This window comes from Diaphorina citri, unplaced genomic scaffold (genome assembly GCF_000475195.1).
Source record: "Diaphorina citri unplaced genomic scaffold, Diaci psyllid genome assembly version 1.1 scaffold1175, whole genome shotgun sequence".
NCBI lineage: Eukaryota > Metazoa > Arthropoda > Insecta > Hemiptera > Psyllidae > Diaphorina > Diaphorina citri.
This window is the reverse complement of record NW_007378604.1, coordinates 35,100-55,695: the sequence shown is the minus strand read 5'-3', so window position 1 is coordinate 55,695 and position 20,596 is coordinate 35,100. Positions and strand designations below refer to the sequence as shown.

The 20,596-nt window shown below is 40.2% G+C and overlaps 1 protein-coding gene across 1 annotated transcript in view; it reads right to left on the bottom strand.

The window, feature by feature from the left end:
- The window catches only part of LOC108253049, a 5,689-nt gene extending 2,801 nt beyond the window's left edge, over positions 1–2,888 (bottom strand). Inside the window, exon 1 of the mRNA XM_026827519.1 lies at positions 1,057–2,888. Within this exon, the coding sequence (XP_026683320.1) occupies positions 1,057–2,888 (1,832 nt within the window). The remainder of the gene's footprint in view (positions 1–1,056) is intronic.
- Positions 2,889–20,596: the final 17,708 nt, after the last annotated feature.

The following is a 20,596-nucleotide window of genomic DNA, read 5'->3' as shown; positions in this document are numbered from 1 at the left end:
CAGGTTGAGCGCCCCATTTTTGGTTGACCAACTTGCGGAGAATGTTGTTTCGGGTCGATAGTTTGCCCTTTAGATTCAAACAATGGGTTTTGAAAGACAGAGTGCGATCTAGTGTAACTCCGAGGTATTTAGGAGTGGGACAAGGTTCGAATTATCACCATCACCACCACCACTCGTCGCACAACTTTTTCCAGGCAAGGGATTGGGATTGTGTGATGGCTACTCTCAAATTCTTCTTTTTGGTGTAATATTCTCTCTTCAGAGCATCTAACCCTTCCGGTTTTCTGTTCCTTCTTGCGTTCCTTCTCATCAAACTTCGTCTTACAACAGAGCATTGTTTTCTGAGAATTACAATTTCCTCATTCCACCAGTAGACTGGTTTGCGCTTTGACGATGTACTTTTCAGGGGGAAGGTTTCGTTACATATGCTTTGTATAAGTTCGACAGTGGTAGTTGGTGTATCGGCTTCGTTGATCCTTTCTGAAACTCTATTTTGGAAAACTTCGATCCTCTCGTAAGCGCCAAGACCTTGTTCGGTTGGAATTATTTTGAGTACTTCCGCCAAGTTCGCTTGCATTCTCTATTTCTATGATGATGGTGTTGTGGTCCGACAAATTTTCCTCGGCAAGGACTTCCCAGTGAGTCACAAGGGTGCTTAGTGATTCTGAGCAGACTGTGATGTCAATATATGATGTTGTCTCCCCACTTATGAAGGTGGGGGTGTTACCCCTGTTGATACTAAACCAAGCTCTAGACTTCGGTTTACGATAAAGTCGCCATTTTTTTTCTCGGTTGATGCGAACAGCTGATTTTTTTAATCAGCTGATTATTCCCACTACGAAATTTTTACCCCCACTCTCTAAATTTCGGTTTACGGTTTAGTGTTAAATAAAATGCAACATACAGTGTGTCCACTTTTAATGTGCGCCATAGGAAAAATACATGTAAAAACAGTTTTTCTTGTCTCAAAAGTCCCCATTAAGTATTTTGGTTAAACCAAATATGTTAACTCATGTATTTTTATCTGAGGAATTCACTGGTGGTGATTTCATACACCTGGGACTTATAAAGAATTGATCGCTTGGTGCAGACAGAATGGATCTCAGCAACATGATAAGCGAAAGAGTCAGTTGTTGATTGCCAATGAAGACCGAGAGAATCTTGAACGTTGATTCTTCGTTTTGGCGGAGTGGAACTTCACAATGCTCGTGCGGTACTGTATTCAGGAGCTGTTGACTGTTGCTCGCCCATTTGCGCAATTCAAAACAACCTTTCTGAAGCAAGGCGATAAGTTCTTCTTTAAGCTGAAGAGCTTGAGTCACACCTTCACCACCAGATAGTATGTCATCGATGTACGTTTCGTTCAACACAGCCGATGAAGCCAAAGGATATGGACCACCTTCATCTTGAACTAGCTGCTTGAGGACACGCTGAGCTTGGAATGCCGAAGGAGTGACACCATACGTGACGGTAGCAAGTTCATACTCGTTGACACTCGCATCGCCATCTCTACGCCAAAATATGTGCTGATATTTTCTGTCTTCCGGTCGCACAAGAATCTGCCGGTACATTTGGCGAATATCCGCGCATACAACTACTCGATGACCGCGAAAGGTAAGGATAATTTCGCAGATGTCCTTTTGCAACTTTGGACCTTTCATAAGCAGATTGTTGAGAGATTGACCATGAGAACTTGAAGCAGACGCATTGAAGACAGCGCGAACTTTGGTCGTAGAACTGGTTTCTTTGATGACAGCATGATGGGGAATTACATAGTCAGATGGCGACGGAGAAGGAAACATGTGACCCTGTGCACAATAATCAGAAAAGAAATCATTATACTCTTTCTTTAAAGCGGGATTTCTATCGAGACGTTTCTCGAGATTTGCGTATTGACGCAGTGCGGTTTGACGATTCGAATCAAGACGAGCGGGTTCACTCTGAAATGGTAAGGCAACAACGTACCTCCCATTTTCATCTCGATAGTGAGTGTCTACAAAGTGTTCTTCACACTTTATGTCAAGTGGATCTTCAATGTGAGGCTGCTCGACTTCTTCAATCTCCCAGAAGCGGTGCATAATGGTATCAAGAGAAGGAGACTGAAGTAAGAACGAGTTCACGGACGACGTTGGAGCTTCAACCGGGGCGCGTCCTAGAAGAATCCATCCTAATGTGGTATTGATAGCAGTGGGCTCACCAATTATGACGCTATGAGGACACAGAATCTTGCAGTACAATTCAGCTCCAATGAGAAAGTCGATGTTGCCAGGCTTGTAAAACTCTGGATCGGCTAAACATAGATTGGAGAAGCGGTCGACAACTTCCTGAGAAATTGGTACAGACGGAATGCTAGAAGCAATGCGGGGAAGAACTATAGCCTGTACATTCTCTGAGAATATAACTTTGTTTGAAGTTGCCAAAGTACAAGACACTGCACCCTTGTTGTCGGGAACACCATTGTCACCGATACCGGAAATGGAAATACCACACTTGTATCGCTTGAGCCCAAGACGCTGAACGCAATCGTTGGTGATACAGGAAACTTGAGAACCAGGGTCAACAATAACTCGGATAGATGAGAGTTGACCAGATGCATTTAGAATAAATGCGCGGGCGGTGCCTAACATGACTGTAGAACAGTCGCGGCGTTCACTTGTAGATAAGTGACACGAAACATTGTGAGAAGTAGAAGCAATGGGAGCTTTGTCGCGGCTTGTTGAATTCGTTTGCGGGTTGTCACTCGATGGCTGATAAATCAGCGTATGATGCGACCTCTTGCACTGCTGACAACGAGACTTGGACCGACATGCAGACTTGTGATGATTCCCGAGACAGTTGAAACATCGACGTTGAGACTTGATGGTTTCGATGCGTTGCTCCGTGTTCATGCGTAGAAATGCGGGACATTTCGAAATGTAATGTGACTGGCTGCATAAGGAACAACCTGTCGAACGATTACCATCAGCGCGTCCCGACAAAACGTAATCACTGGAGATAGAAGGCACGGAAATATCACCTGAAGCGGTGAGGGTGTCGCGCCAGAGTGAGGCGAATCAACAGTAGACATGTAAGTCTTCGTTTGGCCGAATTGAAAGGTCTTCTGGTTCGTAGCGGGGGCACGAGAAGGATGGACCGAGGGAGACGCTTTCGCGGTAGAAGACATGACAAGATCACTGATTGAACATTGTTTCTTCTGCTTCAACTTGGTCTTCGTGCACTTGGTCCCGGTATCAAAAAACTGTTCGAAGACAGGTATGAACGTGCTGAGTTTCCCAGGTATGAACTAGGCGGTAGACACAAATCTTCCTCAGACAAAAGAAACGAGAATATTACAACACACTAGTAGAAGCGGAGGACGATTTCAATCATCATAGAGCAAGACAGATGTACCAGTATATAAAAAAGGCCACTCAACCGTTTAAACGAAGAGAAACACTAGTCAAAGATAAGGAGGGGAATATTATAACAAATGAAGAAAGAATATCAAAACGTTGGGTAGAATATTTCGATGAACTACTAAATGCCGAAGAACCTCAGATGAAACTGGAATGCTGTAGCTCACCCACAGTAGACATAGAGGTCCCCACACCAACCCTAGAAGAGATCCAGGAAACCATCAACAAGCTAAAGAACAGTAAAGCGTGTGGTGAAGATCAGATATACGCAGAACTTATTAAAAAAGGGGGAAATGAATTGACAAACAGGCTGAAGCATATTCTAGACAACGAAAAAATACATAAAATAAAGTATTTATTCAGTTATGTACAAAAATGTTTCGTTTCAAACATAACGCAATTACTCGGTTTCGAACCCTTAACTTTTTAACTGTAAGTCCCAGGTGTATGAAATCACCACCAGTGAATTCCTCAGATAAAAATACATGAGTTAACATATTTGGTTTAACTAAAATACTTAATGGGGACTTTTGAGACAAGAAAAACTGTTTTTACATGTATTTTTCCTATGGCGCACATTAAAAGTGGACACACTGTATACTACACAGGCCATTAAAATTCTCCCAAAAAATGTGAAATCTGTGATCTAGCGAAGTGAGTTTTCAATTAATCGATTATCAGTCAATTAATCGGTTGCTTTTCGATTAATCGATTTTTCCGAGCCCTAGTAGATAAGACTTATTTTATTATGTGACTTTTATTATAGTCAACATGGCTGAACTAATGAGATTTTGAGATACCACTTTGTGGAGCAGGTGTGAACGTCCAAAGCGGAATCTCATTGGACTTTTTTAATAGTCAACATGATTGACTATAAAAAAAGTCACATAATAAAATACGGCTATAGTATGGTAGGTACTATGGTATAGGTATTCCTGATCAAGAAATATTTTTTATCTGTGTGGTAATGACTTTCCATTAAGAGTTTCTAAAAAAAAGTGTTGCCTACCAATAACATGATGGGTAAGATGACATTCCAATCAAATGCAAAAAAAGGTGCGATCCAATTCTGTAGGAAGTGGTTACTCTGCGAGAAGAGCGTAGCCACTACAGTTTCTCCACTGTATGGCCGACCTCGAACTATGAACAGAGCTGAGATTTCCAAGAAATAAAGGAGAACTATCCACCAACCAGAGCCTATAGTATAATCCATAAAGTAAACTACGTAGATTCCCGACTGAAATCAGAAGATAAAAAAAAAAAAAAAATGGCATTAGGTATTGTATAATGTATACCCACACCGCTCTATTGCGATCATTTAATTAAAATTTAAAACAATATACATACCCACAAGGTGTCCCAGAATCTAGGCGCACGGCAGTGCGCCAGGCCAAGTTCCGGCCTGAGCACGCCAGTGTGTATATTACACGAAGCATTTCGACGCATTTTTACCCCTATCATAACTCCGTCAATTTTCAATGTAATCTCACGAAATTTGGACCATGTGTTAACCTATACTTCCTTATTATACCTGCGAAATTCCGAAGTTCTAGCTTTACCGGAAGGGATAGAAAAAACGGTTTGAAAATCGCTTATTTTACGACTGACTGATTCACTGACTCACTGATTCACTGACTCACTCATCAAAATATGAGGCACTTCCCGATGTCCTAGAAACTTGAAATTTGGCAGGATGGTAGGTCTTGAGATGAGTAAGTAAAGGGAAAAATCTGAAAATTGACAAAAATTGCACTGGGCGCCGCCCACGGGCGGAATTAACCGCTTTTTGGCGGCTTTCACAAGACGGTTAGAGATATCTAAAAAGTTCCGAGAGTAGACCCCCCCAAAACCATACCTAAAACCCCCCAATTAGTAATTTTCATGAACATCGGAACAACGAAAAAGATCTAGCTCCGTGCAGGGTTTCTCCAACAGAGGACATACAAGTAAATGAGCAGGATCTTGAAGTGTGCCACATTCACACAGATTATCCGAGTCAGCAGGTAAAAGACCCCATTTTTCCAAGTTGGTTTTACACTTGGACACTCCGACTCGCAGGCGGAATTTAATTACTAAACTAATAAAGGCTTAGTTAGGTATCAAAAAGATATTTCACCAACAACAATTACACAACAACAACAACAACAACAACGACAACAACAACACCAAGAACAACAACAACAAAAACAAAAACAACAACAACAACAACGACAACACCAACAACAACACCAAGAACAACAACAACAACAACAACAACAACAACAACAACAACACCAACAACAACAAAAACAACACCAACAACAATTTAATTACTAAACTAATAAAGGCTTAGTTAGGTATCAAAAAGATATTTCACCAACAACAATTACACAACAACAACAACAACAACAACAACGACAACAACAACACCAAGAACAACAACAACAAAAACAAAAACAACAACAACAACAGGTTACTACCAGGGGAGAGTTCCTCTCGTGGCTCAGGTTGTTGGTGAAGAGCCTGTTTCCATTTAGCAAGGCGAGTTCTTTCTGGTGGTTCTTGGATGTGACAGGATCTAGCCAGAAAGCTTTTCCTTGATTTGAGTCTTCGTGTTATGGGTTGATGGTCATGGAGTGAATGTCGAGGGTCTTCTATCTGTTTTTTCCGTTCCACATCTCTGGCAACTTCCCTCCTGATATCAGGTGGAGCGATACCTATGAGAGGGTAGAGCTTAGAGATGGGTGTGGGTCTCAGACATCCACTAATGATTCTAGCTGACTCATTGATAGCTACATTTACGTGTTTTGCATGTGTTGATGCCTCCCAAACTGGTGCAGCACATTCTGCTGCAGAAACACAGAGGGCCAATCAGTGAGCACCAAAGTTGTGACATAATAACACAAACTGCATTTACATTTCATTTACAAAAAGATATTTCACCAACAACAATTACACAACAACAACATTAACAACAACAACAACAACAACAACAACGACAACAACAACAACAACAACAACATCAAAAATTGTAGTCATAAAAACAAAAATTAGAAAAATAAATGTGGGCAGGTGGGCCAATAAATGGTACGTTTTTTAGGTGGGCGAATAAATGGTACACTTACCCTATACCTATCTATTTCCTGCCTATCTAATCTAGGGCACGGCAGTGCGCCAGGCCAAGTCCCGGCCTGAGCACGCCAGTGTGTATATTACACGAAACATTTCGACGCATTTTTACCCCTATCATAACTCCGTCAATTTTCAATGTAATCTCACGAAATTTGGACCATATGTTAGCCTATACTTCCTTATTATACCTGCGAAATTCGAAGTTCTAGCTTTACCGGAAGGGGTAGAAAAAAACGGTTTGAAAATCTCAATTTCAACTTGGCAATGTTTTTCCTTCTCAAATTAATAGGTACTTAAATACGGTATCTATTATTAACATGAAAACAAAAGGAAAACATTGCCAAGTTGAGATTGAGAGAAGGTTGAAGGAATTGAGATCCAGCATTTTCAGCAGACACGAAAAATTGGGAATGCAGACTTGGCCTTAATTTTCTGATCTCACCAAATTTAAGGGCCGACATTTTTGGATAGGAACTTGGCCTTTTTTTCACATTTGTGTTTTTGTGGGGGATTTATGCTTACCTCGTTTTGCTCGGAGCCTGTTTGAAATTGCAAGGAAAAAAAAAATATGTGTATGTGTGTGTGTACACAAAATATCAAGCGCGCCGGGAGGCGCGCGAACGTCAAGAGTTCGCAGCACCGCCCGGCCTATATTAACACGAAACAGAATTTCAGCGTTTTTCGGCATTTTCACCTCAACTTTTCTCCCACTTCCCCTTAACTTTAAGCAAATTTTATTTGATATTCCTGGTCGGACGTGAAAGGAGATGCGAAATCTCCAAAACCCGACCTTTCTACGATTTGTTAAACCGGTTTTCTGATAGGCTCAAAAATCTTGAAAATCGCGAAAAAAAATTTTCTTTTTTTTTTTCTTTTCACCCGATTCAATTAATCACGCCTACAGCCCGTTCTACAAATGGTGGGAAGGGGATTAAGGTGTCTCCAGAAAGGTCTCGCCGAGGAGAAGTGCCTTTTCTTGGTTTCATCTTCTTAGCACTAAAGGGAGACCCGCTAGGGAGGAAAAAGTGACTTTTAGGGGAAAATTTCAAACTTTTCAATCGAGTTGATTAATAAAGAAGTTTTGTGCGTCTAAAAATCAAATGTCTTAGAGGCCGAGCGGTTGGATGTGTCTATTTTTACTCCTCTACTGTGATGATAAGTGTGATGGGTGGGGGTTCGAATCCCAGCGAGGTCATTTTTTTTTTACATAATTTTATCATTTAAAAATGTTTTATCAATAGCCATAATTACTTTTTTCATAATTTTATAGTTAAAAATTACCTATTTCATAATCTTATAGTTAAAATTTATGAAAAAGGTTTAAAATGCAATTTTTAGGTAGGTATATAGGATACCGTTCTAATGAAAAAGACAGTCCTGGGTTGCTTAAATAGGATGCGGGTTCGATTCCCGCTCGGGACGTATTTTATCTTATCGGAATGGCTGGCTTTATCCCATCCTGTATTTCCCGTAGCATGCCCAATTGCCTGGGTTAATAGAACCCATAAATGGGATGTATTGTGTCTAGGATAGTCTAAGCTTGAAAAATAGAAGAAGAAAAAAAAAATAGGTAGGTATATCTTTCGATTTTTTTCTTTCCAAACCAAAGAGGAGAGTTAGTAGAAATGTTCATGATAATACCCATGACTCCCCTAAACTTGTCCTTCTTCAGGATACAATCCGCCTTGAATGGGAATGTGTGTTGAAATTTTTAAACAAAACAAAATACTAACATTTCCATGCATATATATTTTTGAAGCCATAATGTTCGTACATAAATATTACCAGGACTTCTTTGAATCCCATGAAAGACAACACAAATATAGTACAAGAGAAACACATAATAAAATACTTAACATACCAAAAACCAAATACACATATGTGCTAAATAGTCCAGATTATAAAATCAGAGCGATATACAACAAATACATCACACTAAATAAAGATGAACAAATATTAAACCTGAAACTCCACTTGAAAGAATTTTTATTAGATAAAGCATTCTACAGTATAACCGAATATCTTAACTATAAAAATGAAACATGAAATGAAATAAAACAGCTGAATAATATTAACATATTCATATATTTATTTATATTAGTCATTCTAGTCTAGTCACATTATCGATTATTGATCTCATTTTACAATATAAGATTCCATATTGTATATATTGTTCTTAGAATAGGTAGCAATATTAATAGGTATAATATCCAGTGCTAGGTGTATTTTTTCTCTTTTCCTTTGTCAAGTAATTTACAATTTAGTAGTATTTCTTCATATTTTTTCTTTCCTATTTCTTATTCAACCATCTAATTTGACGTTGACGTTGTACCATACTTTATATGTAAAAGTTTTATGTACAATAAAATATTATTATTTATTAAGGTGTAAAGCCAATAGGGAGGGCGTAGTGAAACGGTAGCATTCTTTCTGGTGAGGATTCCTACTGACGGAGAATTTTTCTTTTACTAAAATATTCTAAACCGTGGCGAAGCACGGGTAACCTGCTAGTAATATTATATACCTAAATGAAAAAAAAAAAATAAATAAATAATCTGTACATAATTGCATATGCACACTGTACCTATCGAGTTAATGATCATTACTAATTTTACTTTTAATTCAATTTACAGAGTCTGATTGTGAGTCTCGTCCCCGGACACCCCAAAAAAACCGGACGTACGCAAAAAAAAAATAACTTGGACCACCCCAGAAAGAACGGTGGTCATTAAAGAGTTTAAAACGTACTTGAATGCTAGGAGTTTACCTCCATTCAAACTCACCCACGCGTTGAAGATGAATTTTCGCGTTCTAATTTTCTTCAAAAGCTCAAATTTTCATAACCTAAAAAAATCTGGGGAAAAAATCAACAATCAGAAAAGAGCTAACTTCATAGCAATGTAAAATCAAAAGCGCTAACTTCACAATACAAAAAACTTGGCCCAATTTTAAAGGCGGGCAAATTTAAAAATATCCAAAAAATCTACCAAAACGCCTTCATACGCAAACTTGTTTGCTGAATATTTAATTAAGAAAAAAACAGCAGCCAGATTGCCAGAAAGTGTCCATGAGGTAGATGCTTTCCTTGGTGAATTAGCTCCAATTTTGAAGAGGCTTCCACCAAGACTTTTGCATAGAGCACGGCAAGAAATTTTTCAAATTGTTCATAAATATGAAGATGAACTATTGAACTCTGAACACACATATTCATAGGATAATTGTCTGTTATCTCCATTTTACTAGACCTTATTGTTGTTAAAAACTTGGTCTGGCTTGAGGACATTAAACAGTGAGTAGACCAGCTAACCCTAAGCAGCCTAGCTAGCTAACAGAGTTGTGAAGTAATGATTACTTGATGTAATTAATTCCTAATTCTAATTACTAGCTCATGTAGTTGTTATCAGTTTGGGCAATTACAAATTACTGCCTACTAAATGTACTGGCGATTACCCATTACATTTCACGAAGTAATTGTATTTGATAGGAGCAACTACTAATTCCTAGGAAAGTAATTGAAGTCGCAATTCCGATTACATTTGATGTAATGGGTAGTTAATTACATTGTAATTGGGATTCCAATACCCATTACAAATGAGGTGAGGGTAATATGAGTAGGTGGGTAGCTTGTCGTCAAATGGAGGGGTAAAGCCCTCATCACCAAAGTCCAGTCAGAAATGCACTTTTTTATACCTTTTTTTTCGTTTTGTTCTAAATGATAGATGGAGTATTTTTTGTTGCGAGCTTTAGCTAAAAAGATATCATCTCGCCATCCACCAAAAAAACATTTGGGAAGGTGTAATCGTAAGAAGTAATTGGAAATTTCAATTACTAATTACTTTCAGATGTAATTAGTAATTGGACCTTCCAATTCCTAATTACTTCCTGATGTAATTGTAATTGTGATTACAATTTCATTTAATGTAATTGGTAATTGATGGACCCAATTTCAATTACTCTCAAAAGTAATTGTAGTTGCAATTACAATTACATTTGAATGTAATTGTAATTGCGATCTCAATTACAATTACATGTAATTGTATTCTGTAATTTGTAATGGGAATTACTTTTTTAACAACTCTGCCCTACACTGAGGTAATGGTCTCCAGCTCTCTAGCCATGTTTAATAGGGTCGTCCTGGATTTCAGTCAACCATCGTAAGGACTAACCAAGCTAACTACGCTAGCGAAGAAGATAACTACATACACTAAAGAGTATTAAAGATTTTTATTTAAGAAGCAATGAAATATAGAAGTTGAGCTGAAAATAACCAGATGAACTAAAGAAGAAGCTATGCTACTACGAAACTCTTCGGAAACAAAAGAAGGAGCTTAAAAGAATAGCTAATAAGAACGAAATGAAAAAGAAAATACAAAATCACTATCTTGAAAATAACAATGAAATATGAAAAATGAATTAAATCAAGAATACCTTACATAATAAGAGGAAGTTATGGTCCCTAAAAGTACAGAAGTACTTAGAGGGATGATTAATAATAGGTAACTATTTATTAATTTGAGAAGGAAAACATTGCCAAGTTGAAATTGAGAGAAGGTTGAAGGAATTGAGATCCAGCATTTTCAGCAGACACGAAAAATTGGGAATGCAGACTTGGCCTTAATTTTCTGATCTCACCACTTTTAAGGGCCGACATTTTTGGACAGGAACTTGGCCATGCAGACTTGGCCTTTATTTTCTATCTCACCCTTTTAATAGGCCGACATTTTTGGATAGGAACTTGGCCTTTTTTTCACATTTGTGTTTTTGTGGGGGATCTCACTCCTTTTTTCTAAGTGTGTTTCCCAGTACACATGATTAGTGGCTACAAATCTCTTTATTTCCTAACTTTTGCGAACTTTTGAAAATTTTCCGTGAGTTGTTGTTAGTCTTGGTGTTGGTTTTGTTGTTGGTGAAATATCTCTTTTGATACCTAACTAAGCCTTTAGTCAGTAAAAAAGCGGTTGAAATACCGCTAACTGTAAAAAATACCGTAAAACACCACTAACCGTTGTTCCGATGTTCATAAAAAATTACTAAATGGGGGGTTTAAGGTATGATTTTGGGGGGGTCTACTCTCATGACTTTTTCGATATCTCCTACCGTTTAGTGAAAACCGCCAAAAAGGTTAATTCCGCCCGTGGGCGGCGCCCAGTGCAACTTTTGCCAATTTTCAGATTTTTCCCTTTACTTACTCATTAAGACCTACCATCCTGCCAAATTTCAAGTTTCTACGACATCGGGAAGTGCCTCATAATTTTGATGAGTGAATCAATCAGTGAGTCAGTCGTAAAATGAGCGATTTTCAAGCCGTTCTTTCTACCCCTTCCGTTGAAGCTAGAACTTCGGGTTTTCGCAGGCATAATAAGCAAGTATATATTAATGATCCAAATTTTGTGACATTACGTGGAAAATTAACGGAGTTTTGATAGGGGTAAAAATGCGTCGAAATGTTTCGTGTAATATACACACTGGCGTGCTCAGGCCGGAACTTGGCCTGGCGCACTGACATGCGCCTGGATAAAGCTTCATTAGTACCTACATCATTCTAAAAGGTGAATAGAGCTTCGAATAGTAAAAAAAAGACCTACCTCAGTAGCCATGGGGAGACCCAAGAGGAATCCAATGATGCATGTAACAACAGTTAGAGCATGATAGCATTTGTAGATTTTGTTCCATTTTATAGATCCAATAGCTGCTACAACGCAATGCCATATAGCTAGCTAAAAACAGAAAGAAAAAAAAATCTGGTGTGAACATCACACGAATTTCCATTACATTCTGGAATTTATATATGTATATAGGGGGGGAGTCACCCTTTTCCAAAATCAATGTAGGGGAAGAAGTGGAACTCGGTAGAGTTGAGTCCTTGCACATAACGCCTGATCCCCTTCATATATATATATATATATGTCGGCGTCCGTGTCCTCGACTGTCTCCCATTCTTCTTCACTTCTCTCGGACACAGACATTGTAAATAATAACACAGTACTACGGTACACAATTAAATGCAATAAAATGAGAAAAGAGTTTATTTGTAAGAATTAACACTAATAAAACAAGGTAAACTAATTAAAACTATAAACCGTACAGACGGATGGCTTATTGAGACAAAGTTCGGTCACTCCCCCCCACACGTCTACTCCCCTTTATTCAAAACACAGAAAAAGATCGCAATGTAGATCTGGTCTCTTCGAAATCTCCAAAGCAAGTGTCCTAGTTAACTCTCCTGGCTAACAATCCCAGGGTCTAGGAGTCTAGGGTATCACCCTCAATATATGATACAAGTGTAATCTAAAATAAGCGTAGCCTGTAGCACTACCCTTCGTCAGCAGAAAACCAGAAAGGAGTTTCGAGATGTGGGGGGTGCGCCGTGTTCTCAATAGCAGGCTTCAATCTCATACTATCCGATATATATAAATCAATCCAGTACATTTGAAGGCTTAATTTTATATTACATGATTTATTAACTTTTGTGAGAACTCGCGACCGCGCACAGACCTTCACAAAAAAAATTAAAAATCAAGTTATATTGATTTGCTCGGGGTTAGGTGATTAATAACTAAGCAAAAATTAAAAACTCCGACTGTCCAAAATACTCTTGGGTACGGGTTAATTAGATTTTTACTATCAATATATAATCACAACACTATAATCGAGTTAAAAAGAAAAACTTTTACGTTGGGCGCCATATGATTTGGCTGGTTCAATCCCCAAGTGAGTCAAAACTTTGATATACATATCATGTATTAACTACCTATTAAGGAGCGCGGTAGCGCTCCGCCCCGCCAAGTCCAGAAAGTTTGACCGCTTCAAGAATTATATTTATTATCAACCTATATAAGACTCTGAAATCTAAGTTGATATATAGGTACCTACCTAAATACTGAATATGCTTACTTCTGAAGCAACTACGTGGGTAGGTACCTATTTAAAAATTAGGTTCATTTATTTTTCTAAATGTCTATGAACTTAGATGGGTAAGTACTTACAGCAAAAAAAAGTGATATCCCCCCCAAAAAAAAACACTTCGTGTTAAAAAATTAACGTCAAGAGTTACCCTCCACAAAAAAGTACTGATATAAAAAAAAGACGTCAATGTGGGACCTCCTTTCTACATTAGCTCTTCTAAAGAAAATAATAATTTTTCATCACTCCTACATCAATTTACCTTGCTGTTGAACCATTGATCCCGGATTACGAAACCTAGATCTTGACCGCAGTACACTAATGAAGATAACAATGTTAATTGTTTTGTAATTTTCATCAGTGCACTGCGGTCAAGATTTAGGTTTCGTAATCCGGGATCAATGGTTCAACAGCAAGGTAAATTGATGTAGGAGTGATGGAAAATTATTATTTTCTTTAGAAGAGCTAATGTAGAAGGGAGGTCCCACATTGACGTCTTTTTTTATATATCAGTACTTTTTTGTGGAGGGTAACTCTTGACGTTAATTTTTTAACACGATCTCGGGAACGGTAAGAGCTGGAGACTTGGAAATTATTATATAGCTCATATAGCTGCCAAATGTGACAAGGATGAGACACAAAACTTTTGGTTAAGATTGGCGGTATTTTGAATGTTTTTTGCCAGTTTTCAGCTATACTTACTGACTAAACGGTTAGGTATTGTAAAGGTTTCAATAGAAGAACACCCAAATAAGCATTTTGTTATTTCATTTTTTTTTTTTTTAGTTAAATTTAAAGAATAAGCACAAGTCCTCACGATGAGATTTTTGACTGCGGTTTAGAACGAGCCAATCAGTCCCTACGATACAGCTTGTGAGCCCAGAGATCCTGGCTAAAGTCTATGACCTGACGAAATTGGAAAAATGAAGAAGGGATACGGTTTCAAGAAAATCGTAAGACTTGGCGGTGGTTATATTTGTGAGGAATTCCACGTTAGAATATACAAGTGTGCGTTATGCCGACTCGCGAAGCTCTGTGTTTTACGTTCGCTGTTAGACCAGACAATTCATCGCTTTCGCGTACATTGTCTTGTCAGCATTATTAAATAATCGAAAATGGTTTGGGTATGGTATTGCCACTGCCCGGCAAACCACTATCCATACCGCCCTCACGATGGTCGGTTCTCTGCACCGGGGCGACCTGGAGACTCCAAGACTCCAACAAAGGAGAATTCGAGACTTCAGCCAAGGACCATCAAACCAATCTCAGCAACCCTCCCCCTCATGCACCCCCATACCCCCACCCACCGTTTTTCCAGTCGAGGAGCAACACATGCCGGCACTGCTGCTCCGAATCCTCCTCACCCGAGCCGGAATCGAAACCAATCCAGGACCAACATGGTTCTGCACTGTCTGCAAACAGCCCATCCTCCGAAATGTTACATCCGTACTGTGCAACAACTGCAATGACTGGTGTCATTTGAAATGCTCCACCCTCAAATCACATAAAGACTGGCACCGCCACTTTGTGGCTCCATGCTGCTGTGTCAACAATCAACCCTCCAATACCTTGCCTGTCAACCTAGATGTGGAACCATTCAGCATACTTCAGTTCAATGCAAGAGGGATCTCAGGCAAATGTGATGAAGTACTTGACTTCATGCACACCCATAATATCAAGTTAGCGGCCATCCAGGAGACTAAATTGACTGCAAGATCCAACCTGTCAGAACGCTTTGGATACACCTTCGTACGACAAGACCGAACTCAAGACGAAGGCGGCGGAATAGCTTTCATAATACACAACACTCTGTCATACCAACCCAAAGCCCTACCCAACCCAGGAACACCTCTGGAACAACAAGCAATCACTCTCTACACCAGCAATTCACACATAACCGTAGTGAATATGTACATCCCACCAAGATCCAGCTGTCCATCCGGCTACAAAGCAGATATCAGCCACCTCCTTGAGCTTGAAGACGCCCTTATATTGGGTGACATTAACGCCCATCATCCACTATGGGACTCAAGAGCACCTGCAGACCAAAGAGGTGAAGACATCACCGACCAGATTGAAGACAGTCGGTTTGGAATCCTGAACGAAGACACGCCCACCAGACTCTGTGGAAACAGTGAGACATCTCCGGATATCACGCTGGCCAGTGACTCCCTCATCCCAACCACTGAATGGAAAACAGAATGCACGCTTGGATCCGATCATCTGCCGATCATAGTCACCCTCGAACAAACAGCCACTAGTCAAACACCTAGTCCAAACAATGTATATATTAACTTTAAGAAAGCAAAATGGCAAGAGTTCGAAGACTATATAGAAGATAAAATTATAAAACAAGATCCACCGAGAAGTGCTATCCAAGGTGAAAAAACCCTGCGAACTATAATAAACAAAGCATGTAAGCTGTTTATTCCAGCTGGAAGAATCCCCATGGTAGTACCGAACTTTCCTAGCGAGGCAAGACGACTAGCAGACGAGCGTGACACCCTAAGGAAGGATAACCCCAGCAACCCCAGAATAAGGGACCTCAATCAGCAAATCAACAAGCTAGTCATCGAAAACAAAAGGCAAAAGTGGTCAGACTATCTCAAAGAAGCCTCCTTCAAAAATTGTCACAAAAACCTTTGGACCACACTCAAATCCCTAACCAAAGGCAAGTCACCAAGGCACAATAACCCCATCAACTTCAACAACATTCCTGAACACAACAATAAGAAATGTGCAACAAAGTTCAACAAACAGTTCAATATTCACCCCACTAACTACGAAGAGAACAAGCGAAAAATCAACAGGAAATTTAGGAACTACTCACAACTCAACAAACAAGCAAGCGAAGAATATGAGATCACCCATGAAGACACATTCAAAGCAATCAAGTCCACTAAGAACTCCAAAGCCATGGGCCCGGATGGAATTTCCCCAATCATGCTCAAACACCTTGGTCCAGAATCAATGAAATACCTTACAAGCATATTAAATCTATCCTTAACGAGCTTGATCATACCTGACATATGGAAAGTGGCACGAATAATACCCCTACCCAAACCCAACAAGGATGTCAATGAGTCCAACTCCTACCGACCCATCTCTCTGCTATCACCAATCGCCAAACTACTAGAGCTTCTATTACTCCCACACATCAATGATAACACCACACTTGAAGACCACCAACATGGATTTCGCAAAAACCGCAGTACCACAACAGCCCTCCACCTGGTGCATGAACAGATCAGCAATGGACTCAACCAGGAAAGGCCCTGCAAGCGCACAATCTTAGTGGCATTAGATCTAACTAAGGCTTTCGACACCATTTCCACCGAAATCCTCCTTCAAGACATCCTAGATAGCACCATCCTACCCAAAATCAAACGATGGCTACACAGCTACTTCCACGGAAGACTCACATATGTAGAATTTCGTAATACCAAGTCAAATTACAGAAGAATGAAGCAGGGGGTCCCACAGGGCGGGGTTATTTCGCCAACACTATTCAACCTCTATATGAGCAAAATCCCAAAACCCCCCGAGGACCTGACCCTAGTAACCTATGCGGATGATTGCACAGTCATGGCCACCGACACAAATATCGAAAGCATGGAATACAAGGTCAATTCATATCTCGAAACCTTGAACAACTGGCTCCTTGACAGAAGGCTCACTCTCTCAGTCGAAAAGTCCACAGCCACCATCTTCACATCCTGGACTAAAGAGGTAAATACTCAACTTGACATAAAGGTCAACAACCTCCGATTACCCACCATCAAGAACCTTAAGATCCTGGGGGTAACTTTCGACAACCTTCTAACGTACAACGCCCATGCGAAAACAATAATCGAAAGAGTCAAAAAACGCAACAATGCCATCAAACTCCTGGGTGGCACAGACTGGGGAAAGGAGAAGGAGACTATCATCACCGCCTACAAAACTATCGGCAGATCCATTATCAACTATGCCGCTCCTATCTGGACCCCCCAGCTATCCACCACACACTGGAAATCCCTGCAGGCAACTCAGAACGCAGCCTTAAGAACCGCCACAGGATGCCACTTGATGACCAACGAAGACCACCTGCACAATGAATGTATGGTCCTTCCCATCCGACAACACAATGAAATGCTAGCACAGCAGTATTTAGCACGATGCAGGATGACACCCCTGCAACGCCATTGTCCAACGTTCCCGGCCCCCTAGGCACATACGGAACACCCTAGGAGAAGACGGAGCACTCGCCGCAGGAACAATAGCCGGATACAACCTGAGCGAAGGAGACCACAAAGCAAACCTGAGAACCATCCATCTTAACGCAATAGACAAAGCTGTGGAGAACTTCACACCAAACCGCGTAATCAACCAACAACCTCCAGAAGTCTCCAACGAAGAATTACGCCTACCCAGGAAGACCCGCTCAACCCTAGCACAACTAAGATCCGGATGGTCCAAGATCCTGAACGCATACCTACACAGGATCAACAATGAGGTGGAGAACAAGTGCCCAGACTGTCAACAGAGTCCCCATGACGTCCACCACCTTTTCACCTGCAGTGCCCATCCCACCAACCTGACACCGATTGACCTTTGGGTGGCAATATTCCTGCAACTCCCCACAGATGAGACGGACGGAGCTGGGGATGCATAATGAGGAGGCCCCTGCTGCTACAACAACAACAACAACAACAACAAGCAGGAACCTGTGTCTTTGTACCTAAGAACCGAAAAGTTACGAATCCTAGGTAGGGATTTTTAGAACATACTGTAGTTGGGTAGGTACTTTCGATGTTCCTCAGCCAGCCTAGTTAGCTTAGTTGGTAGTGCGTCTGCCTTGTAAGCGCTAGGCCGCGGGTTCGATTCCCGCCCGGGGCGGATTTTATCCTGATGGGATAATGTTCGTTCTCGGAACGGCTGGCTTTCTCCTATCCTGTCTTCCTTCTCTCCTCGATTTCGGGACGATAAGACCATAGCAGTTAAAGTTCCCTCTGTCAAACCTCTTAAAAAAAAAAAAAAAAAAAAAAAAAAAAAAAAAAAAAAAAAAAAACAAAAAAAATGGATAAAAGTTGCACGACTACACTTCCAATGCAACCGCAATGGCTCTGAAATGTTTCTTCCTCACCATCTCTCCTCAGGTATGGCTGTGTTACACGAAGTGCTGGGCATGTACCATAGCGGCGTGTTCAAGGACGGACAACTAGTCAGCAACAAATCTACCAACAAGCAAGACCTGAAGACAATTCGCGGCGATCAAATCACTTGGATAGATGGACGGGAAACGTATTGTTCAAATATCGGGAGACTTATATCCGAAGTGGACGCGATTATCATGCGAGCCAACAGGATGGTCAATAATGGTCGAATGGGAGACTTTGTTATCAACGGACGAACCAAGGTAAGCCAGCCCAAGTTACCTTGGAAGGTAGCACGCCTGCCTTGTAAGCGCTAGGCCGCGGGTTCGATTCCCGCCGCCCGGGGCGGCGTGGCGGATAACAACAACAACAACAACAACAACAACAACAACAACAACAACAACAACAACAACAACAACAACAACAACAACAACTATCCATACCTTACTATTTGCTTACTTGTCAAAATACTGCCCACCACCACCTGTGAAACTGCTTACTATCACCTGATATTAGGTGACAAATATTTTCTGACAGTACATAGGAAAAGGAAATCCAAAATTCCTGAATCGTGATGATGTACCAATTTTGTACGCCACAATTTTTACGGGAGTATTTAAGGTAAATAAATTGATTTCATGAGAAAACAAAATCAAGATAAGTAAGTAGTTGTATTTAATTCCAGTAAACAAAGGAAGGAACTATGTCACTCGTTCAAACAAAATATTTTCCATTCAAGAAGAGGTCGCCTGAACTTGGCTTGCCTGACGACACTACACGTTGTACGGACGTACTTACACCGAACACAAGTTTTAATTTTTCAAACTTCACGAACTAATAATGTTCATGGCGAACTAAATATTTCATTCAGTATGTAAGTCTAATAAGTAGAACAAGCTATTAAACCGACAATAATGGTCCTGTCCTCTGACATTAAATATATACCCCCCTTCCCCCTTAAATATATACCCCCCCCTCCCCCCTTTATGTAGTTTAGATGTAGATTTAAGCCAAATTGTAAACACCTTCGGGTAATTTTATACAATAAAATAAATATTGAATAATATAATATATATATTTCCTGGTGGGGACCTAGCTAAGTAGCTAACTTCACAAAATAATTCATGCATCCGTGCAGCGGACATACGAGTATGTACCTACACAGTATACATGCACCACTGTACATAAGTTCGACTGGAGTACAAAGCCAGTTTTACTGAAAATACAGTCAGTTTTACTGAAAATAAGTGAAGTCTCGAGAACTAGTAGATTTAATCAATCTCGAGTTTCACCGTTACCGATCTTCCTGAGGCAATTAGCACTGTAAATTGTGACATTGCTAACCTAGTTACATGGGCTAAAAAACATGGTCTTCTTATAAATACTTCCAAAACTAAAGTTCTTCTAATAGCCAGCCCAGGCATCCATCGAAACAGATTGCTATCTTCTGCTTGTATACAAGTTGAAGGTAATGCTCTTGAACTTGTCCAGTCAGACAGGAATCTAGGTATTTTATCTATAAAAAAAATTTCGGGGCACTCAGGTCGCTAAGACGTCTTAAGAAATTCCTCTCGCAGAACACTAGAAAGCTTCTTATTAAGTACTACGTCCTGCCGTTGTTTGAGTACTGTGCCCCTCTACTCAACGGAATAACTCAAGAAGAATCGCTCAGATTACAGCGGGCGCAAAATGCATGCGTTCGCTTCATATTCAACGTTAGGAAGTGGGAACACATCACTCCTTACTTTAACCGTCTTCAATGGTTAAAGGTCGAGGACCGGGGGAAACTTCTCAGTTCTCACCCTCTTTATGATCTTTAAAATTCTTTCCACTCAATCCCCTCCCTACCTTTACGAAAAGTTCCGATTTAGAGACTCCATCAGGACAAGGGATACTAGAACCCACCCCTTCATGTTGGAAAAACCCAAATGTAGAACGGAATCCTATCGATCCTCTTTCCTTCCTTATGCGATATACCTCTGGAACCTAATTCCTTATCCCATTCTAAACTCTCTCTCATTCCTTGCTTTTAAAGAGAGCCGTTGATAATGG